The sequence below is a fragment of the Sinohyriopsis cumingii genome, unplaced genomic scaffold, assembly GCF_028554795.1.
Source record: "Sinohyriopsis cumingii isolate HCF-2022 unplaced genomic scaffold, ASM2855479v2 utg002020l, whole genome shotgun sequence".
In the NCBI taxonomy this organism is placed as follows: domain Eukaryota; kingdom Metazoa; phylum Mollusca; class Bivalvia; order Unionida; family Unionidae; genus Sinohyriopsis; species Sinohyriopsis cumingii.
In genome coordinates this window covers 235,491-261,510 of record NW_028316107.1, presented here as the reverse complement: position 1 = coordinate 261,510, position 26,020 = coordinate 235,491, and the positions used below count along the sequence as shown (strand labels likewise).

Below are 26,020 nucleotides of genomic sequence, written 5' to 3'. Positions count from 1 at the left end.
GTAGATGGACATTTTGCCAGTTAAAGCTTGACAAAGAGATGGCTGATTTTGTCTCAAGATTTTGAAGTCCTATATAGTTTAGAGCTGTTTACTGCTGAAATTGTATTTAAAGTGAAATTTGTACTGATGACTTAACATTAAAAAAAAATATAACTCTTAGTTGATTTCAATGAAATTTAGCTAATTTATTTCACAGAGTTTTCATGTTAATGACTATGTGTACTCTTAATTTATAAATGTGGGTCCCTATAGTACTTTCATATCTTTCAGTTATTGCAGTGTTTATGCGAGAAAACACTCCAGAAGTTGTTTCATCTGTTTTCAGGTCTGGAGAGAGTGACCATGCTTTATCTAGGGCTTGACAATGTCAGAAAAACGTCATTGTTCCCACGTGACCCAAAGAGATTGACTCCTTAGTGCAGAAACTAACATGGAATATCACCATTTTCATCCTTAGTAGATTAGGTCTGTGAATGTGAATTGATAGTTAAGAAATAACAAGAAACAATAAATATTTAAGTCTGTGCTTAAAAATTTTTTACTTATGTTTTGTAAATGTTACATTGTATGTCAGTGGTTTTAAATTATTCATAAATATCAACAAAGATTTTATGTGTCCCTTAATCTTCAGATTATGTTATATTTGGTAAAAGAAAAGGTAATCCAAAGCAGATTTTCATACTGCATTACCCGAAGGGGTGCATATTATTTTTTCCAGTATCTTTTCATCTCTGTCCCAGCTCTGTTTCAGCATAATAGCAAAATAACAGCGACTTTTCAGTTTTGGCTTTAAATTTTACAAGGGGGTGGGTGGGATTTTTTAAGGACAAAAACACTTTTAGCTGATTAAGCCAAAACCACCTGAGAAATACAAAATTAAATTTGTTAGGCATATTTGTATTCATATATGACCTTTTTATTTTTTCACTCTCTTGGCAATAATTTTTGTCACGCTTGATGGAATAACAACAGCCTTGGCAATGTTAATTTACGCATTTAGGTCAATTTGTCTGGCACTTTTGTATGTACAAACATGAAATTTTATGGTTGTATTCACTGTAGTGGGTTTTGATTATCAGAGAAATAAAAAGATCACAGTAACATGCTTTGTTTACTGTGGGAATTTCTCTGGGCATAGAATGAAGCCAGGGCAGAGTAAGGGGAGACATGATAGCCTGTAGAATTCTTGCAGCTAATCTTTTTATACGTTTTTTAATTTTTGTGACTTGGACTTCTTTGACAAGACTTTGTTACCACAGTTAAGCAAAACCCATTTCACAAAGATAAATAGAATTACATAGGTATATTTTTATTTATATGTAGGTGACCTGATTATTCCGTCCGTGACAGCAATTTTACATGTTCAGCTTTTTGGACTTGTGCTTGGGTGAAACCTTGTTTGGACTATTAAGGAGAACCCACTTGCTGTAGATAAATGAAATTTGCTTTCATTGTTTGTATGCATATCTTGATAAACTGACTCAGTTTTTGTGCCATGTTTTTCAATTCTATTTTGTCAGTATTTAACTTTTTTATACACTTGTTTTGATTTGCAGATGACTCTACTAACACAGTTTGTTTTATGGGCTTGTTTTGGTTTGCATATGACACTACTAACAATGTTTCTAATTTGAAAAACTTATTTTTGAACATTTTTATAATTTGAATCGAGTCCTTGTTCTAGATTAAAGCATATATAGCCTTTATACTGGGATCAAACATGATTGTTTACATTCTTCTCGTGGGTAGGGCAGACCTGCCAACCCTTACAATTTTTGTCGTAAGACTTAAGAAAATTACCCTTAAAATACAGACTTATGGCATAAAACTACAGAAAAATGATCATTGCCGAAAACTCCAGAAAATTTGTTCACCGGTGTTTTATTTGGATCCGGGTTTCATTTTAGAATTAGGTGAAATTAGTCAGAAAATCAGACTAACTTTACAGCAGCACATTGGACGCTTTGAACTGCAACTGTTTGTTCATGTGAAGCGTCTGCATAATTAGATTGTTGATTAGAGAATTTTTTTTTTTTAAACGGCATCCAGCAAGTGATGCATGTTTAAGACAGAATGGAAAATAAGCCTCTTGAAAAGTGTTAATAATCAACACAGAAGAATATAAAGGAATATTCAGATTCTTGTGAATAAAAGCTGGAAGGACACAATTTTGTTTATTGGACATTACATGCCAATTTGAGTATGACTCATGGCAGGAGATAATGATTGCTATCGTCATGTGAAATGGAAAAAGAATTTCCAAGAATTACGTCAAGTTGAGAGATAGCAACAAGCCATTGAGCTGCATAGGGTTTGGAACTAAAGTTTGTGCTACTGTAGTAGTAGTAAATAAAGTTTATGTGTACTTTACAAACTTTTCAGTTGAATATGATGTTTATCTTTGCTGCATGTTTCAATACCAAACTTTTAATTACATTTTCCAGCTTTACAATAGCAGTTTGATTATTTGTTGTTACACCTTACTGAAAACTGGTCAAACTTATTGGACAAAAATCAACTGCCTTACTGAGACAGACTCATCTGGGTTGGCAGGTCTGGGATGGGGATTTGGGCTTCTAGGGATATAAGAAAAATTTCTGCATACATTTTCATGGACTTGCGTCAGTTTGTTAAGGTGATGCTTGATTTATGCCATAGATGGGTTCCTGAGGTTACAGCATAAATCCAAAGTAATTTTCCCATAGGATATTTGTAAATTAAGGAAGTTCTTTGCCAAATTATACCTCTAAGTTTTCAAATAATGATTATTTATGTATAATTTTCAAAATAAATTATGTATATGAGCTGCATGCGATTCACAGCACATGGTGCCAGCAATGGCGTAAAAATGAATACAGTGACACAAATTATTATTTCTTAGTTATAAGCGGTGTTAAAATGAAAGCGTGTAAATGATACTGCCGTAAATCAAGTGTCACCTGTATTCATTTACTCCATGTGAAGGACAGGATAATGAAGAACATGCACCAGCTTTTTTGCTGCTCCTGAAATGATTAAGAAAAATATGTGCAAAATTCCCATCATTCGATTTTAGAAATAAAATACCTACAACAATACCATGTAGAGAGGGAGAGGGAGTATCTACAAGATTTCAGGGTAAAAAGGTCAAAGTGGTGATTGTGGAAGTGACATTGTCTTTTGTAGAGGTGCATGGTGCAGTGTATTATCGATATACTGTTTTACTGTTGTATTAGGGGCCCCAAGTGGCCGAGTGGTCTAAAGTGCTCGCCATTACGGATCACTGCCATCTCACCTCTGTCTGCGTGAGTTCGAGTCTCAGGCTCGGCTAACGTTGGTACGTGAGAAAGCCTGCCAGTAGCTTCTCGTGGGTCGGTGGTTCTTCCCAGGGTTTTCCAGGGTTCTTCCTCCACCAACTATAATGGCCGCCATGTATAGCCTATCTTGTGCTGAAAAATGGCGTTAAACCCTACAACAACAACAACAACTGTTGTATTATTTTCTGGTGGTACATTCCATGGTTCTTTTTCACTGATCGGTTCTTCGGTAGTTTCCATTGGTAAGGAATATATGGAAATTCCCGATTAATCTTGTTACGAATTAAATGATATTAATATCATGTCTTCATTTTGCATGACAAAATAATTCTAAAATTTGTTTTACAAAATTTACACAATGGTTGTATTTACTGCAAATTAATTTGAATATTACAAATATATTTACCAGTATATGTATGGCCCTTTCAATTACATATTAGACACCTGTCACATAAGCCAGTGTACTGGCCAGATTGGATGTTGTGAAAGCTGTTTTTAATCAAATCCAAATTTTTTGAAAAACTTTGTTAAAAAAAACCAAAAAACAAAAAAATTGTCATTTGTAGTTGTTACTAAATGTGCTCAGTACATGTATTCTTTTTGTAAGATTGGGAATCATACAAGTTTCAGGAGAGCATTTTTTTTAATTTTAATTTTTTTGCAATTTCTCAAGTCCACTAAATATTTTCTCTTTTGTTGAGAGCATTTTATGTTTACCTGCCCTGTCTAATAATTATTTTGTATGAGTGTTGGCATCCCACTTAAGGTTTCCCTACCTATTATATCATCAATATAGCTAGTAAATTGTGTCTACACATCCTATTTTTATTAACAAGCTGTCTAATTTTAGCAGAAATATTGTTAAAAATTTTCTTAAGATAATTCATCGTTCTACAAAAAATATAATGGATATAATATAGTGTTATTTTACTTGAAGCAATATATTTTTTCATGATATTGACATGGAAATTTAATTAAAAAGCTGTCAGGTCCCTTCACCAAAACATAAAATTATTTGTCCCTAATATAATTGTGGTATCATATGTTCTGAAATACCTTGGTTCAAACTTTATCATGGTACCCAACTTTAGTCATTTGTGTTGGGAGAGTCTGTCAGAATTTACACAAGTTACCTTATTCTGTACCTGTAACATCTTTATGAAATAGTCAATTACAAGGTCAAAGATCATGGCAGGTGATGAATTTGTAAAAATCTTGAGGGTAAATTTTGAAGAATTTTGAAAGCCTGCATACAGGTTCAACTATTCAAAGACTCATTTCACAGCCATTGCTGGCATACACGAACATTAAAAGGTGACTAGATGGTGTGCAGTTCTTTACACTAATGTGTCAAACACTTAGATGTTTTATACACTTGAGGTCACACTTTTGTATGTTTTTTCAGTTTAGGGTACAATTCCATAATTCAAGTGAGGAAAATGTGCAGACTTTGTGTATGTGAAAAATTATTAGAATTAAACTGTGCCATTCATTTTGTGTTTCTTTTACCATACATAAACAATATCTTAAATGTTTGCATTTCATACTGTACCTGACATTTCTTGCTGCTGGATGCCGCTAAAATATAAAAGCCAGAATAAAGGTTATTGTCAAGAAGATTAGGAAATGATTTGGAAACCACTATCCAACGAAAAAACCACATGCACAGACGTCCTTTCAATTATATATCTCTGATGATAAGAAGAACGTGCCAGTCTAATACAATTTTCAACACGTGGCATGGCTTTTTCTTGAATATGTCATGTTAGAACCAGGTTTAAATTGGATGTGCTGTGCTTCACTTTATTCATGGTTACAAGCAGTGATAGCAAAGCAGGAGTGAGCGATTTCTTTTAGCCGTGTTATGCACCTTTTAAATGAAATGTCTTTTAATAAAGCATTCAGAGAGCATATCGCCTTTTATTTAAAGAAAAATTTAAGTTCCACATCCGTGGTCAGTAAAGTAGTGTGTGATCCACCCATGTGGTTAGTACTAAAACCCTTACCTGCGCATTCAGCAGTTGCTGATCTAGGTATCATTTTCACCTGAGAATATTTTTATGTGTAATTTATATTATTTTTAATATACAATCTTTGGATTATAATTATTTTTTTGCGATAGTTACCTCATCTGGTCATGCATTAGAAACTTACGGATGGTCCATTGCCTGACGTCCATCTATCCATCAGCAAAGTCGTTATCACCATCCCACCTAAACTACTTTGAAGATTGCCGTGATAACTACATGACACACATTCATCCCAAGGTACGGTTGGACTTTTCTATATTTTATGATTCATTCATTGCACATTCAGAATCTGGCAAAGTGCATATTCCTATTTTAATATCTGCTAAAGGCAGATTAATTTGGACGAGTTTAGGCTGATTTTTCGAGAATGTCGGACAGCCAGTTTTATTAAATTTGTGTTTAGTAGTTGTTGTAGGGTTTAACGCCATTTTTCAGCACACGATAGGCTATACCTGGCGGCCAGTATTAATGGTGGAGGAAGAACCCAGGAAAACCCCGGAAAGAACCACTGACCCACGAGAAGCTACTGGCAAGCTTTCTCACATACCCACATTAGCCGAATCCGAGACTCGAACCCACGCAGACAGTTGAGATGGCAGTGATCGTAACGGAGCGCTTTCGGCCACTCGGGGCCCCGATTTTTGTTTTGTATGTAAAGCAGTTTCAATCACAGTACATAGAGGTATGCCACCATTCACTCATTGTGCATGTTGCCAATGGAAACAGCCTCACCTTAAACCTCTTTCTCTCTCTCAGAAATACATACTAGGGTGCGCCTCCATACAAGCCACATAGGTGTTATAGTTGTATGATTCATTTCGTGTTGTATATCTGAAACATTTAAGTCACAAGCATCTAAACAGTCCTTTTGTTTTAATTCTCGTGTACTTCCAAATAACAGTATTCATTAGTTGTAAAGTAACACACGCACCCCCACCCCCGACGAAAAGTGAGCTATTTTAAAATTGCTCATTGTATTTTTTCAACATAGCAAGCAATTTTATACTGAAAGATAAGAACATAAAACAATTATTTCAGAAATGTCATTTATAAATTGTACATTCGAACAGGGATGAAACAATTCAGGTTCACAGAGGTAAAAGGGTAAAATTACCTAATTCTTCTAGTACTAGTATGTGTAAGAAAGTATGTTTGCCTTGTCATCATTTTGTTATCACTTTTATTCCAAACTATATCTTACACTTTATGCAACATGCTAAATTTCAGTTGAGTTGACTTCTGTGCTCTAGTTATTTCACAAAACTGTTCAGTGCATATTGCATAAGCAAGAGCAAAATAAACATAGCTTATTTTCATGCATAACATCGATATTAATGTACTATTTTGCTGAGAAAATCATGCATGATATGAACATGAGAAAAGCAATTTCATTTTTGTTTTAAGTCTCGTGTCACGTAACACAAGAAAGAGTGAAAACAACAAGCTTTGAAAAAAATAAATACAATTTTTTCGCAGGAAAAATTCTGTAAAAATGAAAAAAATATGAACTTACGGTTTATAGAATAAAATCCAAAATAATCTAAGAATAAAATTTTTGAAGTCCTAATAACAAAATGTTCTAATGATTTCAAGTTCGAATCCAGACGAAGAATCCAAGATGGAAGACGATGATATATGGTGAAATCTGTAGTGTTGAATTCTACAGTTCCCTGTAGAACCAAGAATTATCACTCCGGTTTTTTGATAGCTGAATAAATTTTTATTTAAAACAACTGTCCTTGTTCATCAGTTTCACATGAGCACACGTATTTTCCAGAAAAATAACAGAATTAATCCTTTTGAATCCAAGTAATTTGAAATAATTCCAATCCAAGCAATTTGAAATAACTCCAAACAGCACAACATACAACTTCCATTTTAACAGCCCATCTTCTACGGAGAATAATTCTCCAAAACATAGGTTATATCGTATTCTAAACGTAAACAATGGGTGACGTGATCATCTTCTGGAAGTTTATAGAAGCTAAGTACTTGTTAAAGATCACGTCTACCCAGTGTGACCCTGACGAAAACGAATCATTTTTAAGAAATAAAAAAAAATTGTTTACATCTTAAACCCGAAATCCCATCATGACCTCGACAACAACCAATCATTTTAAAATAAAATAGAACTTGTTTACGATGGTTGCTACAAATTTTGAAACAATTTATGATTTAGATCAACACCTGGTGTTTATAAACTAACAGTCAAGATCAAATTATTTTCTGAAAAAAAGTATCATCTCTAGTGAATAAATTTACATTACGATATCATAATGAAAAATAAAAATTAAAACTGACAAACAAATAAATTGAAATAAATATATATTAAATGGATATAATTAAATCAAATATACCTAACATACGGTGGCGCTCTACGGTTTCATACTTTGCATAGGGTTGAAGTCTGAAAGAAAATAAATTTTACAGGTTTCTTCAATGGTTATCCTGGCTATTTAAATAAGGCCTTGTACATGGATGTATTTTTTGGTGGGTGGGGTGGGGTGGGAACCCCAACAAAACCATTTAATTCCCTGTAGTTTGGTGTATGATTGGTGGGTGTAATTTGGGTTATACAATATACAGCTTCGCCAGATGGGCACTTGTCAAGAAACTGCTAGTTCCACTTGGTAATTTTTTTTTACCAAGAGGATTTAAAACAAGACCCTGACATCTATATATTATTAAATGCGCGAATCTTTCCAATGATGGGGAGAGTTTTTTCCTTTACAAACTTTACTATAGTTATTTGTTTACAAGCAGGGTAAATTTTAAAAAAAAATGAATTGAAATATTGCCCACATTTCAGTTACTTTCAATGATCAAGTTGCATCGCTGCGCTTGGCTGATTATTCCTATGATATTAGTAATTGGAACATATCGTAGATTTCGCAGTGTTTAGATTGGTTCTGGCAAAGGACAGGCTCAGGCAAGGACAGGAACTTGCGAATCGGGAACCAGACTTTTTGACTCTCATACAAGAACTGCTTCATTTGATGCGGTGAATGATTCAGATATTTGGCGCACCACATATTTGATATAAAATTCAGATGAATATACTTAATAATCAACATACACGTGTTGAAATATTAAAAAAGAAACCCTTCTCTAAAGTTAAAAGAACATTGCTTAAGCACATAATACGGCCAATACATTGAAAAAATGATTTCAAGAAAGATAAAGTCCTAGTTTTCACCCAAGCCAAATGAATCACCGGAACGTTTGGCATTTACTGAAAACACAAGAGTGTAAAGCCTGACATGTACTTACTACTGTGTGCAATTTTTGATTTTACCTAAAAATTGGACAAAGCAGACGAGTTTTTTCATTCATGCCTCTCTTTTAAGCACTTGACGTAATTGAAATGACTTTTCATCCAGTAGTGACGTCATAAGGCAGGTCTTTTGGCTCACGTAAAGACGCAGCCAGGGATGTACACATTTGCACACAGTGATGCATAAATAAAAGAAAATACCTACCTACTAGAGCTTGATACCACAAAAAATTGTACATCTGTATACCATTTTTTTTTTTTGTAACAATCCACGATACATATCACGGTACACCGCAGTTATATTAGTGACCAATACTTTCATTTTCTGAGTCATGGACCTGAGATATTTTATTTTGTTTTCACATTTCCGGATCTCAAATAGCTGGGAAAATGTTTTTTTCCGTTTTAAACCAAAATAAGAACGTATTATATCCGTTATATTAATTTTTTTATACATTGAGATAAAAGGAAATAATTGGCTTGAAAGGAAATCCTCTTCCCCCCAAAAACTGAATAGGACCTCACATATACTGCAGCAAATGAATTTGTAGCCATAACAGTTCCCAAGTTTCATAGAAATCGATCAAAAGCACTAGACTAGTCGAGTTCAGAAGATTACGTTATACATTCCATTTAGCTACCAGTCTCAACGGACAAAATAACTCGTAAACAAATTGCATGAACGAGGACGTCTTGCATCTTCTTCATCTTGTCAAGGCGGTTTGAAGCCATTTTGGTTTATTCAATATTGAATGGCGCGAATGATGAACGCATCCCTTTACATACTTCAAGCAAGGACGTGAAGAAAAACATCCCTTACACTCACTTCACATATTATCTACTATCCACACAAACGTACGTCAACTCACATAAACCCCAAAATATACTATCCACACACGGGGAGAGGAAAGAAACCTACAACATACTATCCCCACAGAAGGAACGGGATAAACCATACTCTACTATCCACACAAACTTACGCTAACTCATACAAACACACACTCTACTATCCACACACGGGAAGGAGAAAAAAACACAAATCTACTATCCACACACAAAGGAGGGAAAACGAACCCAAAATATGCTATCCACTTACTTACTTATATTGAATTAACGATGTTTTACCCCAACAAGGGCATGTACGTCAGTTTGATTCCTGCAGAGCAGGATGTTTAATTTCTCATTGGGGAAGGAATAAGTGCGTCGTCCCCCAGGCTTTTATGTGCTCACAGAGCATTGATTAATTCAGCCGTCAGGTCGTATGACTATTATTTTTAAGTCCCTAACGACCTGAATGTAGTGCTTACGTGAGTGGGAATGGACCCAACACACTCTAATGCCTAAGCAGAAAATTTCATTCTGCCATCACTGATGTAGGTGTCGACCAAAGCATTATGTGACGCCTGTAGCGATTGGTCTCCAATATGACGTCACATCGGGACACCCAGGCTAGACGGGTGGAAATAGTTCCACATCTCCGTCATGGTACAACAGTTCGGGGGAGGAAAGGTACCCAGAAACAGGCGCAAACGACACGGGGCCCTCAAACGCCAGCCCGTACTTAACAAAATCTTGTCCAGTTATACTAAGGGACATAAAAATACCAATAATATGTAAGCCACCTGTGCAATTAATCCAAAAAACTGAGTCTGAAATTTTAAAAAATGATTTATAAATAAAGTTAGAATTTTGTTTACAAAGTGTACATTGTAACACTGAAATAAACCAATAAGTTAAAGTCAAAATGACTACAAATTATTTTGAATCACGTAAAAGCAATAAAATAGTAGTGATATTTTGATGGCGGTATCGAAGTGATCAAATTAGGTTCCAAGATAAAGATTTTATCTAAAGCAGTTTCCAGACAAATGGAAACTGCATGATTTTCTAAGGCAATTCTGGTAGGTTGCTCGACCTGTTCAATATCGAGCATGCCCGGGGTCTTCAGAAGTAAGGCAACACTTGGTTGACGGTGAGCTATTGTCCAGTCCCACATTCGTCGCTGGTCCCACTCTTGAAAAGGCCTATACTGAGGGTCCACATCGACGACCGGACAGCTACTGCAGAGTAAGGTTCCTTTTACTAACAGCAGTATACTCCACTATTATTCAATAGTAGAGACCCGTTGACATGTTGGTATTGACCGATAACTGTCTTTGTTCTGCCACAATTATGCGGGTTCCTTTGTCCGCTCGTGCAGCATGCTTTCCATGCCCCGTCATGCAACTTCGTCACAGTACCAGCTGGGGCTCTGAAATAATCCCTCAATGGTGCTTTAGAAAACCATGGTTCAGCAAGGCAGCTTTCCAGCGAAGTACTCCTACACTACTCTTAGCCGTCCCCGGCAAACAAATCAGTCATTGTGTGGCTGGTGGCTCATCATTTCCCCAAATTTCGTGATAAATTCATAGCCGCCACGCGAACGCTAAGATGTTGTGCTCCACGATGTTAGCTGGTCGACGTCCTGTTGCTGAATGAATGAATGACAATGGGTAGCCAGACTGACGAACGCTTCCTTTATAAGTGTGAAGCGCTTACGTGAAGGAAAACATCCCTTGTTACTTGAACGTACAAGACCCATATTATCACAAAAAACATGGAACGCGCGGACATAAAAGAAGCACTCACTAACATTTTACTTACAAACACTAACCACAAACACAAACACATACATAATATTTTTTGACAAGCTACGAAAACAAAGTGCTTATAGATACACTTCTATTTTTACATAAAATAAAGAAATGAAGTGTTTATAGACACACTTATATTTTTTTAACTTACTAACATACAAATGGCAATTGAACTGGTATATCTTTTCTAAAATATTGGGGTAGTCCTGAAAAGGGCCGTTTTTGTGGACGGAGAGTTATGGCAATCTTTTATCGTCTAAGATTTTGCGTCTCCGTCTGGCAGCAGGCTTTTCCACAGGATAGGGCTGCTTCTTCGGAAAGAGAAGTAGAACTCTTTTGTGTGCAGGCGACAGTCTACAAAACCTCCGTATGGTTCCTGTTGTTGTTGCTGCTGCTGTTGCTGATGTTCTCTCTGCCCTTTTTGCTTCTGAAGTCTGTATTACTCCGTCCACTCTTCTTGCTCTTTCTTGATTTTCTCTCTGAAGACCTCTCCTATCGGGTCTTCGGCCACTTTCAGCATTCGGATATTCTCTGTCTCTTCAGGCTTGGGTATCAGACTTTGCCTGACACGGTGCAAATGTAAGTAGGGCTCGTTTAGTTTAGCTAAATTAGAAGGCATCTTCATAGAGTGCGAGTCAACAATGGATGGTCAGACAGGAGACTGCTTCGCTTCATATGATTCAAGCGCGGACGCAATATAAAACATCCCTACAATGTTTAGAGTCAGAACGCTATGATTCTTGATTTGAGTGTAAGGGACAGAGTAGTCAAAGAGCATGTATAACGATGAAAACTGAAAACAAACGACAGACACATTTTTCAAAACACAACATTTGTATTCAAATAACTAACAAACAGTCCCTGGTCATATGAAAAGTAAACAAGAATTCGACATATTTTCAGATGCCTTCATCACAATGTATAATCACATTTAAAGATACGTGGAATGAAATTTATTTTAAAGAATTTCTTTTAGAATTTTAAATATTTGCATCCACTTGTTAAGCATGCGAAATTTGTTACTGGTGTATGTTTGTGTTATGTGAAGTGGTGATGATACATAATACATATTAAATACATTCGCATTTATGCATAAACATAAAAAGGCAAGCTTATGATATCTTATTAATCGCCAGTAAGTTGAACTCTCCAGTCTCATTTAACTGGTTCTTGGCTTTGCTCCATGACATCTCACGAACTCACGCGAGAGTTGAACTACATTTCTGTCTTCTCTTAATCATTCATTTCGCAAGAAGATTGTGCTCCTATCAACTAAATTAGCTCACAACACGTGTAATGGATAATAATAATAATAATACGACAACGACGACGAAACGGAAAAAAAGAAGAATAGCGGTAGGGGATGACGATAATGGAGGTTACATTCAATATCAAATGTGAGTCAATTTGTATTGGAGAATAAACACAAGCATGAAAGTTTAGTATTTAAAATCGCATATGCGATATTAACTGAAGCTAAAAGAACATTGTGAAAATAACAAAATTAGCATAATAGTTGCAAATAGAAAAAATATTGCGTTTTTTTTTTGTTTTTTTTTTTGGGGGGGGAATTAATTGCAACCTTTTTACCTACAATTTATTTAGGATGTTTCAATGTGTATCTTGTTAAAAAAACGTTACACTTGACAACAAAAGAGATGATATCATACACACATTTTGTACCCTTCTCAATAGGAGCCAGTACCATGTTTCTCATGTGTACCTTCTCGTTAAAAGTGAGAAATTTAACGGTTTCGGGTTTCAAACTTGAAGGGTGAAAGTGAAGTTGTAAGTATTGACAGGATTTTACTGATAGTTTTAGATGGGTCAATAGGTGATTATGCCACATGTAAAAGTTGTTGTCCTTTTGAAAATGTTATAAAAGTTATTCCACTTTCAGGATCGCAAAATATAACATTTCCCACTTCAATTCATTTGAAGGGACTCGTAACGTCAAGGATTCACCTTCATCCGGATAGGCATAATGCGAAGACATTTTACAGGATGTCCTATAAATAACATTTCCGTCCACAAAAAATAACATAATTGCTTTTCTGAAAATCTGAGTCAGACTAAATTGGTTAAGCATAGAGCACACTTCTTGGGTCAGTTATATGAATCACTCATCGAATGTATACCGATAGCTGTTATATGAACCACCTTAGTTATTCATGAAACAAGGATTCATCAAGAATCTGCGAATGAAAGGAACTAATTTTTTTCATTTCAACTTCTTGGTCAATCTTAAGATCAACTGAGGTATTTCAAATATATTTGATGTTCTTATTTTGTGAAAAAACTTCCAGCGAACAAAATATTAATTTTTTCTGCAAATTACTACGCTTACGAACATTTGAAACATATTTTGTCTCGCCGAAATAGCCGGAGTAATCCGAATGAGTGAATTTTGTTTCCGCATCGTTCGCATGGAGAGGTAACTCATGAGCAACACATCTGCATCCAGAAAGTCATTGATAAATCTTCTATTATCAGTTGATGAAGTATGTTAAATAGCATATATGTATCACGGCATGATATCTGAAACGATGCATTTGTTTGGCTTTGTTGTTTTTGTTGTTTTTAAAAGAAACTTGAGAATCGTGTCGACACTAGCCCTTCCGATTCAGTCTACGTTTACACAACGTGCCGATGAATTAGTAAGAAACTTATGTTTATTTATGAAGTTATGGCAAAACTACACGAGCTTCAGATGTCTTTCGCGATCTACTTACTACAGGGATAAATGAGTAATGTATGATGTTGGTCATTTTGATGGTAAATGAGTAATGAGTATTGCTTTAGATTTGCCATTGTCATCGCAATACTTCTGTCCAACACTATTCAATTGCTGGTTTTAGACTGACGATTGACACATGGATTCTATCTCATTCTGAGAAAGAACACTTTCAGAAACTTTTGGAACGCAATCTCTCGAGTTTTTGCTTCCCTGAGCTGGCGTTCGACTCCGCCAATGTGCTATCTCGAGGCGGGAAAAGCTTTGATGGAACTGTGACGTAGTCATTTTCTGGACGTTCTTTGACCTTTCCACCTTTACTGACTTGCGCATACACACCATCGTCACGAGACCTCCCAGACATTTCTCTAAACTTGACTGCATCCCAGACTGGATCATAACCGTCATCACTTGACGAGTCACGTTGACAACAGGCGGATGACCCACTTGTACCAGGTGTATCATACTTGGCATTTTTTCCTATCTGGTCTCTGCGCGTGACTTTAGCGTACTCGTTTCCGTCCACCACATAACAGTTTTCAGTGGAACGCGAACAAGCTCCTTTTGGCTCGGTGTTGGTGCTCTGTCCAGTTTTCCTTGGGTACACATCAGCCTTTGGTAGGGGCCTGTGTACGTTCTGTGGATTTTCACAAAAAGAGGAGGTGGAGGCAGAAGCGGAGGAAGATGAGCATGACGGTCGTATGTTTTCTTCGTCTAGGTCTACGTAATTGGTGTGGATTTCTGACAGTTCGTCGTTAAAGCTGTTACGTTTTCTGAAATAGTGAGATGACAATGTGTCAGTACGTCATTTCCCAAATCAACTAATGAACTAGAGCAGGGCAAATTATCTATTTTTTACCTTATTTTTTTAACCTCTCTTCACATTACTTCTTGAAAAAGATTTCCTGAGGTTCTTTTGGTCTGAGGAAACCAAATGAGCAAATAATAAACTCTGGATACATACATACATACATACATACATACATACATACATACATACATACATACATACATATATATATATATATATATATATATATATATATATATATATATATATATATATATATATATATATATATATATATATGCCTGACTATCAGCACATGTATCTATCCAGCTGTCTATCTGTCTTGATATTATTGATTAAAATTACAAAACTGCCATGAGTGTTCACTCTCTAATCTTTACAAATTTTTTGGTATTTATTGCAAACCGAAACATTTGTGTTATTGAAGTCTAATGAGTCAGAGACACGCTTACCTTCGCTTGATAACGATGATGACTAAAACGGTGATGACAATGGCAAGAATCCATGCGAGTGCCCCAAATATGGCATACATTGCAGGGTGAGAACCTGAAACACCGACATTGACAATGAAGTTATTATTCAATGAACGAACAATGTGTGTGTGTGTGCGTGTGTGTGTGTGTGTGTGTGTGTGTGTGTGTGTGTGTGTGTGTGTGTGTAACTTTGTAAATTTTTCTCATTTTATAGTTTCATCCTTTCAGGTTGTAAAAATATTGTTTCATGTTTTTGGTTCCTTTATGCTTCTGTCACTGTCTGTTTCTTTTTACCCAGTGTATGCTTGAAGAAAAAAAAAGTTATTTTGGCTCCTAATAGATACGACTTATCGAGATAAAAAAAAATTTCCTGCAATATCCACCCCATGAGATATCACATTAAATCATACTCACTTTTTTGTCCAGATGAAGCTTGGGGATGAATTGTTGCTGAAAGTAAATAAAGTGTGCCACTTTGTAGGATTAAACTATGGTATGAAATGCCCAGAGACACAAATATTTATTATTATATTTGTTAAATATTCTTCCGCGAAGTATAAACTACATGAATTATACATTTCCAGAGAGACAGCCAATCAGATTCAGATTCATTATTTTACAAAAGGCCATCTCCAAATGGTCCATGCATTTTGCAAATAGGCCATCTTCAAATGGTCCATGTATTTTGCAAATAGGCCATCTCCAAATGGTCCATGTATTTTGCAAATAGGCCATCTCCAAGTGGCCCATGTATTTTGCAAATAGGCCATCTCCAAATGGCTAGTGTATTTTGCAAATCGGCCATCTCCAAATGGCTAGTGTAACTTGTAAGTAGGCCGACTCCAACCAGTCCTTGTGCACTATGCTAAACATATGGACATCTGCTGAGAATGATGTGTAAAGGTCTAAATAATCTCGCAAAATATATAAGAAATTTTCCAGGAAATACTGAAAGAGAAACTTAACAAGCTGTAGTGAAAATAGTGAAATCTGTCCACATGAACCCACACGTAAAAAGTGAAATACAATATCTCGTACAAGATTTTTTAAAGGTAACGTTCACTCTGTTATTGGAAAATAAAACAGTATAGCTTTAGGTAACCGATAACTACCACACCTGATAGACGAGAACCTAATTACTCAAAAAACGAGTTTAGAAGGTTAGATTGGCACTTACAGATCTGACAGATAAATCCGTGCTGAACGGAACAGGTTTCTGTGGAGAAATGGACCTCTCCAGTCTTGTCCTTGACCATGGATGTACACCACACAGGATGTTCTTCAGTCGGGGCTGTCATAATGGAATAATTTTAATCTACTTGAAGAACACTTTATTACACTTTTATTTTATATTTAATAATAAGATATTAAAATGGATCAGTGGAAGAAAATGAATATCGCCACCGTGCCCATGACACTTTTATAGTGACATCAATATTTGAAATACTCTTCCCCCGTTTAGGACTGTATATGTCTTTATTTATGGTATTCAAAGTTATATCTAGTCTGGTTTCATTGTCCACGTTCTTCTCCTCTCTCTCTCTCTCTCTCTCTCTCTCTCTCTCTCTCTCTCTCTCTCTCTCTATATATATATATATATATATATATATATATATATATATATATATATATATATATATATATATATATATATATATATATGATAAACATTACTTAAAATATGTAAAGACTTCACAATAATGTACGGAATAGGAAGGTACCATTAAAATGCCTATAATAGAACTCTGAAAAAGCAAACAGCAAATTTTAGGTTTCACGTAATAACTTATTTAAAACTAGTTTGCCGTATTATGGATCGTGCAATTTGCCATTAAACTGAATTTATATGATCTGTTACTTTTGGATATTCAGTATTACTCATAAAGTACCTGTTACGCTCTACGATAAATGGTACAGTTTTTAAGAAAACTCCTGATTAATTAGAATAATAAGATTGTTTAATTAGAGATTTTAACTCTCATAAAACTCGTAATCATGTTTGGAAACGTCTGGGATAGATGAGTGTTGATTGTAAACTGAAATTAAGTGATAATTGAAATTTAAGTTCAGCGTCCGTCCGAACAAGACGACATGCTTACAAATTCACACAACTCACATTTCTATATAGAAAGTAGCAAAATAAATTTTAAAAAAATGTTTAAAAAATTAGAAGAAAACTAGCAATATTTTATTCTTAAAGATATTAGGACTGAAAACTGTCCGAAATGACCACTCTTGTGATGATTCTACAGCCTAATCACCCCAAGAACATACAGTGCATCAATCCGCGCTAGAAATGTATTAATAAAAACGTCTCTTCTTTTTTGTTTGAAAGCAGCCAATTCATTTGACAAAATAAAAATTTTCAATAATTATATGCTGGAGCTAACTTTGTTAACAGTCACTGTCCTAAAATATTGTAAAATTCGGAACTTTTTTGTGTATCAATTTAGTAATTCAGCTATTAATTGCATTGGCACAGAATGAAAAACATATCCATGCAAACCGATTATTGTTACGTTCAAAAACATATGGCAATGAGAAAACCTAATTTCTTTAACAGACTTAAGGAAATATTTCATTCATGAAGTGGAAACATTTAATGTTGTCATTCGTGGCTTCGCCGCTGGTAATAAAACATGAAGCGTTTCCTTATGTCTAATACACAAAATATTTACACCCTTTATATATTGCTATGTCCCTTAAATTACATTCTAACAATTAAAATCACTGACAAAATAGAGATAGTACAAACGAATGGAAGGTAGGAGGAACAAATAATTAATGCTGAAAATGTCCATTTAGATGTCAAATGATGTATGACGTCAGGTGATCAAAATCTCTCAGCGAAAAACATGGATATACAGCAGAAAATTATATAAATTGGAAAGTTGTTTGACTTCTGACGGTAATTTTGCTCTTTTAAAAGAGTTGCTTGAAATGAGTTGATGTAGAGGTTATTTCATATGAATGAGGAGACAGAACAACTACAACAACAAATGCTTTCTGGAACTGATCCTCTATTTACAGAAATTGCGACGCACTTTGTACGGATTTAACATCAGAGACAAATATGCGAACAAGCAATATCGAACGTTCATAACATTAGAACGCAAGCAGGAGATTGCATCCATTCACCTTGTGTTTAAAGTCTTTGCTAAATCACCACCCAGTTCTAATACTGCGAGCCCCTAGCGGTTCAGCATTTTTACAGCGTTCTGCTTTGATTGTTCGAACCATTTCAGCTTTAGCTGTATCTTATAAAGCTTGTCTCCGACCTATTTAGTAGGAGAGTGTTTGTACAGAAACCTGTATCAAAAGTTTTTTGTCTAACATTTCTTATCGCAAATTGAATATCTGAGCACTTATTGGCTTATTCTATATACTTGTTTCTGTGTGAGACATGTGTCTGGAAGTTATCAGTGATTTTGACATTTATACACTAAATTCAAATATTTTTTTAAAAAAATCTATATTTAACGTTATCGGTAATTTTAACGGAGGGCTAAAGCTGGAACTGTAGTAAGTCCACAAGAAACGGGACTCTAAAAATAACTAGCATGAATATAATGCTGTTTCTTTATTACTAATGTTGAAATAAACTTAATTGATACATATATGAAGAACTTTCAAACATGAAACATTGTAACATTATTGCAATCTCATTTTAATAAGACAAAACATATAATCATGTTTAGATACGAATACTTTCTATTAATATTTGATACAGTAAGAGTTAGGGAACGTGACCTTTTCAAAACTAATCTGACACAGATCATGCATTAAAACCTTCTTGAAAATGTATGTGCCCATAGGCAAATATATTTCACATTTTGCTTGCCATTTATATTTTCCAGCAGAAGTATCTACGAAACGCTGTTAAAATATGTCCTTCCATTATCGTAATTGTCATTTATCACATATGAAACACGTCTAGTAAGAAAGCAAATATTTATCTACAAAATGTGTATATACAATACCAAAGTTAAGAAAGTTACCCACCACATTGTTTCAGATTTAGTCCTTTTTTTTCGAGAGGTAGTCTACATAAATACAACTGCATGCTTACCGATGTGAAAATCCAGACAAGAGACTTTGGGAAAGTCAAAAGCCTGAACGGAGTCAGTACACTGCATTACGGCCCCGTTCATTGTTTATACAATAACGGAACATCAGATTACTGACCTAGCCAATACATTACCTGTATGCCACTCCCAGGATGTGTTGCGGTAGAGCCCCACCCAATACTCGCTGTGATTGGGCAATGCGGTCACTGCATCGTCCTCAGAGGAGCTAAGGTCTGCCAAACTTCCACCCTGCTGCAGACAATGTTCACGTGCCTGAAACCAGTTCGCAAGCGTGTCCTTAGTGCTTTTGTATTCCATAGCGTTTTTGTGATCTGAAAGACAGAAACAAAATTATGACAGATTTGAAAACCAATTTTATTCATTTCGACTTACATATATTAATAGAAAATATAAAGCATGCGATATATTCTTGCAAAAATACATTATTGCCTCAAATTTATAGATTCTTCTTATCATATCAGTTTGGGTAGTAAATTTTGGCAAGACATTTTTACGATCATCCTTTTACAAAATGTGTACGCTTCGTTCATCCTATTTATCTAATAGAGGAAAACGCATGCAATAATGATGCTAGAGAGTCTTGCAAGACATTATTTCAAGAAGAATAAGAAGAGGAGAAAAAATGAACAAGTTCTATATTACCTCAGGGAGCCAAGAGTTGAAACTAAGTATCCACGCTCATATCCTTCAAACAAAAGTGTGTGAGCTGAGAAACGATTACATACTTTGCTATACTTTTTCTGCCTTTCTAGGTACACCCCGAGTGGCCGAGTGGTCTAAAGCGCTCACCGTTACGAATCGCTGCCATCTCACCTCTGTCTGCGTGGGTTCGAGCCTCGGATTCGGCTAATGTGGTTATGTGAGAAAGCTTGCTAGTAGCTTCTCGTGGGTCGGTGGTTCTTTCCGGGTTTTTTCTGGGTTCTTCTTCCACCATTAATACTGGCCGCCATGTATAGCCTATCTTGTACTGAAAAATGGCGTTAAACCCTACAACAGCAACAGCAACAACAACAATCTACATTAGAACTTAACACTTTGCCACAGAATTGGCATGCTACACGTTGCTCGGGTAATTCACTCATACTTACATATTTTGCATAGGAATGGCATCTCTCTTCGACAATCTGTTGTGACCCAGACGGCCGAGTCGTGCTTCAGGATATATACACAGTTTTTCCAATCGTCTATGCTGTCTCCTGGTGAAGGAGAAATGTACAGATGAAACGGGAATTGATGGCATATGTAGATATCATACTTAATTAAGAACGATTTTTCTTTCACACACACACACATACTGTGTGTGCGAGGCACAGTTGATGCATTTTGTTTTGGAACATATTTCTGTATTATATACCATCGGACATGCTTAACAAATAAAGAGTTTTGAATTTTGACATAATGTATGCTTATTTCGAAATTTAGCTTGGCAAAGATAAACGCTACGATTAATCCATACCGGAAGTAATTTTGTGATGTTGAGTGCAGAGTTTGTTGCGCCTGAAGAAGCACTTCAAGAAGACATCATGACATTTAAATATAGAGAAGAAGTCGTGAACCTTGTCAGTCAGGGCAGAAGCTGGCTGATCTTTCTCTTTGTCTCTCCCTGTGTCTATGTATGCAGGGACGTCATGGGGGGTGGGGTGGGGAAACACCCCCCCCCGAATTTGCATGTGCTGTAAAATGTAAAATTGCTGTTGCCTATAAGCAAAAATTAACAAGCCCGTCAAGTTTTGCCCCCGTCAAGTTTTGCCCCACCCCGAAAAAGCTGAAATGACGTCCCTGTATATATATATATATATATATATATATATATATATATATATATATATATATATATATATATATATATATATTGCCATTACATTTAGTCCCTTCGTATTAACGCCTGTTTTAAAACAAGAGGTAAAGATCTTACACATAGTCCCTTCTTAGCTGAAATGTTTTTATTTGCTCCCCCTTTTAGAATATGTGGCTGATCTTCAATAGTGAACATAAACAAAGTTACCGGCACGTACAAAAAAAAAGCGAAGAAAAAAAGAGCATACCAGCTACTCCCCCCCCAAAAAAAAATTATCGAATGATTCATTCTTGAGCACTTGCCTTTGAAAGCATCAACACCTCCGACACTGTATAACGATATTGCGTTTCTACCACCACACAATTCGCTAGGATTTCCAGGACACTGGATTGAGCAGTTGTGTGAGTCAAGACCCGTCACTGTGCTGATATCCGACAGGCAGATGCAGTTTTGACCCTGTGGAGAAATTTTTTTATAAAATCTGAAAAGTAGATACGGCATAAAAATTCTCCTGGGATAACGTGATTTCGTTTATTTTGGATGGTATTACCTTTTGTGGTCTCCTGAGAAATTACATTTCCAGTGGTACATAAATCCGCGAATAGGGGAAATTTGTTATATTATTTCCAATGAAATACAGTAAATTTGGGTCTTTAATTTGTGGCTTTTAGCAGCCACAATATCCGCCAAAATTATTACTCCACGAAAAAAGTAAATTCGCAGCATGATTTTTACGTGTTTAACGAATTAATTTCACGCATTTACGTGATGAATTATATATAATGATTTTTTTTTTTTACATGTTTCAAAATTACACATACTTACCCAGGCCCGGCCCTAGGATGTGAGGGTTCCAAGACAGCAAGCGATGATCGCCGGGCCCCAAGCATAACCATTGCATTGCGGAATTGATTTCCTGAAAGCGCGGGGCCCATGGCGGTTGCCTCGTTCGCCTTGCCTTATGACAGGGCCTGTATTTACCTGTTTTACGAATTGTATTATACATATTTACGTAATTCACGAATGAACCGCTCCGATCCCCGGCCGAGTCTTCGGTGGTTCTAACAGCTGCCTCGCTTGGCGCTCAGCATTAAGAGGTTAGTGTTAGGACTAGTCGGCCTGGTGTCAGGATAATGTGACTGGGTGGGACATCATGCTACATGTCTGCGGCATGATGCCCCAGTGCTAGACATCACTATAAACTGCCACATTGCAGACATCGTAGCGATATGACTGAAAAATTGTTAAAGCTACGTTAAAAATCCAAATCACATCACATCACGTTTCACGAATGACATTTCACGATTTACATGTTTCACAATGATAGTTCACTTATTTACATCTTTGACGAATTATGTTTTCGGTACTTGTAAGTGATACGATTGTAGCGCCGGGGAAACTAATTATTGTCAGGTAACGTATAAATGCTCAAAGCTTGAAAACATTCAAGTTGATTTTCCCGACCTGATCCTAAGTAAATGGTGATGCACGAGAGAAACACGAATAGAATGGCAGTCGTCTAAACAAAAGCCCACAACTATTATCATTTACTTTTGAAGATGCATTACCGGTTGGACTCGCTTATAATTTGATCTAACTGCAAACTGCACATCTGGGTATATGCAATTTATTGGGAGTACTCAGTAGAACAAACCCTCACATACTCTGATCTGCCATCACATTATGCGACGGCAGATCAGGATCTGTGTTGTTTTTAGTTGGACTAGAAATATAAGCTGATATAAATTTAAACAATAATTTTATTTAAAACATTTACTCCTAATATAGTTATAACAATCGTGATTTTTGAGTGATCAACACATTAATTGTCATAACCAAATTTCCAGACGAAAATTGTCTATCGCTAGGGACTTTTACAATAGCAGTTCGGCCTTACGCTGGGTCAAGAAAGTTGATATTGGATTGAACTATATATATTCCGACAAGTATAATCATGCAAATGAAGCTGAAAATATGTCAAATGATTCTGTTTAAAACGCTTTGTAAATATTAGCTTTAATTTCAGACTGCTTACTATACTAACTTGACCCTTCTCCTGCAAAAATCCTGCGGGCGCCCAAGCGCGCGCATTTTCATTTATCGCAGGTATGAATGTTCAATTATGAATGGGATAGAGGAGTAACATACAATAAGTTTTATTCTTAGCTTGTACATGTGAAATTTCTTCAAAATGATAATTTAGCATGATGTAATATTTAATTAAAATGAATCTGCATTGACAGCCGTGTTTCTTGTCTTTTAAGTGTATAAAAGCACATACTTGTATGGGAAAAATAGGTATTATGTAAGAGTTGAAATAAAAGACAAGACATACCATACAGATAATATATATAAAGTTACACTATTGCGTCCTATATATTGGATTTGTGTGCTGATTTGTTTTTCTTCCTGTCGGCGATTTCCCAGGCTTTGTTTATAAATGACGACACTGTCGCATGTCCGTTTATGTTTGTAGTACAACTTTTTCCGAATCGAAGGCGCGTTCCCTCATATATAATAGCGCGTGACAAAAATCGGTTTAAACGAGATCACCCCACTTGCTTGATTGTGACTAAAAATGTTGAAGTAAGTTATAACTGAATTTGACGTTAAGTATTTTTCTAGGAATTTATACAATATTCTTCAATGGAATTTTGATGGACAAGGCGCGAAATAAAGTGAATGAACGCCATTTAAATGTTCTCCAAAATGACACATGTAGCTGCAAAAGTGACTTAGAGCGCATACATTAACTATGTGACCTATACTATAATGTTATACAGGCAATGATGTAAAATCACGAGCGAGATTCCAAGAAAAACCGGATAAAAGCAAAACGATTAAGAACAAAATTGATGACATGGTCTCCAGACATGCGACGGATGCGTGAACACCTTCCAGATTTGACGAACTTCTTACATAATTCGGGAGCGAAAACCCCGTGCAATTTTTTTTAATTTGCATTAATCACACGTTTGAGATGACAGAATCAACTTTACTCTGGCAATGGCTACCTGGAGAGCTGCATACAGTCTGTCCCGGCACGTGATAGCACAGTCTTCCGCCTTGTTAACAGCAGAGACCATCGTTGGAGTGTATGACTTGGGCAAGGAAAAGCAACCTTGATGATAAGAGAGGAAATATAAAGTACGTAAATCATTCAGTATCAGATAATTTATTATTGAAAAAATTCAATATTTGCACAAACACGCTCCGTACTGTGATTAAAAACAGTCGTAACTATCAGCGTAAATGCACGCATATATTGCTGTTGTAAGTACCGGTACATAGATTAAACAGTAAATAACTGGCAATGTTCACAGAAGCATGGATTTATTAATTGCCCAAATTATTGAATAAACAACTGAAGTCAGACAATTTTTGGCGATGACTCAAAATATATTATAAATGCAGTGAACCATGTGCGCATGCATTTTAAATAAGTAAATGAAACTGAATCGTCGTTAAGGGTTTATAAGTGAGCTTGTGGGGATCGACGGTTATGTAGTAGCAAATACAATATGACAAATATATCCAAGCCACGACTAAGATTGTACATATGGGACAGCTTCTGACCACATACTCGTGAATAAGCTTAAGTCATTTAAAAATGTAAACCTACAATATAATGCACACAATTTCACTGTTACAAATGCTGAGTCTGTACTAGTCATTCATCAAAATAATGCTACATCTTACGTACATGATGTTTATGAAATAATACACTGACGGTGGTTGTTAGGCTTTTATGTGTGTGATAATACATACCCATGATCCATGTCCATGGGGAGTGTTTTCTGAATGCTCCTGTCCAGAAAGAGTCGCCCGAATCAATGTGCGCAAGTCGAAGAAATTCTGTAATCTTGTCTTTTGTATCCAGTATGAGTAAACTCCCTTGATTCTTTCGGCAGTACTGGTCTGCCGAAGCCCAAGACAGCGACTGAGTCACCACTTGATATTTGTATCCAGCGTTTTCGGATCCATGCACACCTGTTGAAAAATTAGTTTGTATTAAATGCTGAGTTTTCAACGTTAAAACATTGTCATGCAAACACACATTCATGCAGAAAAATGTAATATTTGGGAGGTGGCGATGAAACACCACTTAAAAACCTTGGGAGTTGGCGAAGAAACACCACTTGAAACCTTGGGTGTTGGCGAAGAAAAACCACTTAAAATCTTGGGAGTTGGCGAAGAAATACCACTCAAACCTCGGGAGTTGGCGAAGAAAAACCACTTAAAACCTTGGGTGTAGGCGAAGAAAAACCAATTAAAACCTTGGGTGTTGGCGAACAAACACCACTTAAAACCTTGGGTGATGGCGAAGAAACACCACTTAAAACCTTGGGAGTTGGCGAAGAAAAACCACTTAAAACTTTGGGTGTTGGCGAAGAAACACCACTTACTATCTGAGGTGCCAAGTTTTCCATTTTGACCATCATCATAAAGAATTGCTTGGATATGAGTGCGGTGATTTTTTTAATTTATGTTCATAACGAAGAAAGATGTCTAACTGTAGACTTCTTTGTTCCTCGGATAATGGCTTGTTCGAACGCCTCCCGAGTCATACCAAAGACTTATTAAAATGGTACTAGCTTCTGCCTCGTTTGGCGCTGAGCATTATGAAGTTAATGTTTGGACTGGTCGGCCTGGTGTTAGGACAGTGTGACTGGGTGGGATATAATGCTATATGTCTGCGGCATGATGCCCCAGTGCTAGACATCACCATAAACTGCCACACTGCAGACATCGTAGCGCTATGACTACAATTTTTAAAGCTACTTTAAAAATACACACACACACACACACACACGCACGCACGCACACGTCCTTTGTTTATTGTCGAATGAGAAATCCAATCTTTATGACCTCTTCCATTGGCG

The 26,020-nt window shown here is 36.1% G+C and overlaps 2 protein-coding genes across 2 annotated transcripts in view; one reads left to right on the top strand and one right to left on the bottom strand.

Annotated features, from left to right (window-relative positions):
- LOC149771229 (aspartate--tRNA ligase, cytoplasmic-like) overlaps nucleotides 1–4,788 on the top strand; it is a 35,232-nt gene extending 30,444 nt beyond the window's left edge. Inside the window, exon 13 of the mRNA XM_089948695.1 lies at nucleotides 326–4,788. Coding sequence (XP_089804821.1) covers nucleotides 326–417 — 92 coding nt within the window. The 3' untranslated portion in view covers nucleotides 418–4,788. The remainder of the gene's footprint in view (nucleotides 1–325) is intronic.
- A 7,067-nt stretch (nucleotides 4,789–11,855) lies between these two features.
- On the bottom strand, nucleotides 11,856–25,029 carry LOC149771228 (uncharacterized). Its single transcript, XM_089948696.1, has 9 exons — nucleotides 24,906–25,029; nucleotides 24,152–24,258; nucleotides 21,411–21,593; nucleotides 20,428–20,530; nucleotides 19,453–19,650; nucleotides 16,429–16,542; nucleotides 15,666–15,701; nucleotides 15,231–15,324; nucleotides 11,856–14,740 (listed from the first exon to the last, which is right to left on the bottom strand). The coding sequence occupies exons 1-9, from the start codon at nucleotides 24,907–24,909 to the stop codon at nucleotides 14,140–14,142; spliced, it is 1,440 nt and encodes a 479-aa protein (XP_089804822.1). The 5' UTR covers nucleotides 24,910–25,029; the 3' UTR covers nucleotides 11,856–14,139.
- Nucleotides 25,030–26,020: the final 991 nt, after the last annotated feature.

Coding starts and splice junctions, on each gene's coding strand:
- LOC149771228 (XM_089948696.1), bottom strand. Junction 19,651..20,427: donor GCCATTCCTATGCAAAATAT/GTAAGTATGAGT, acceptor TCTGTCTTTCAG/ATCACAAAAACGCTATGGAA. Junction 15,702..16,428: donor CGGATTTATCTGTCAGATCT/GTAAGTGCCAAT, acceptor ATTTACTTTCAG/CAACAATTCATCCCCAAGCT.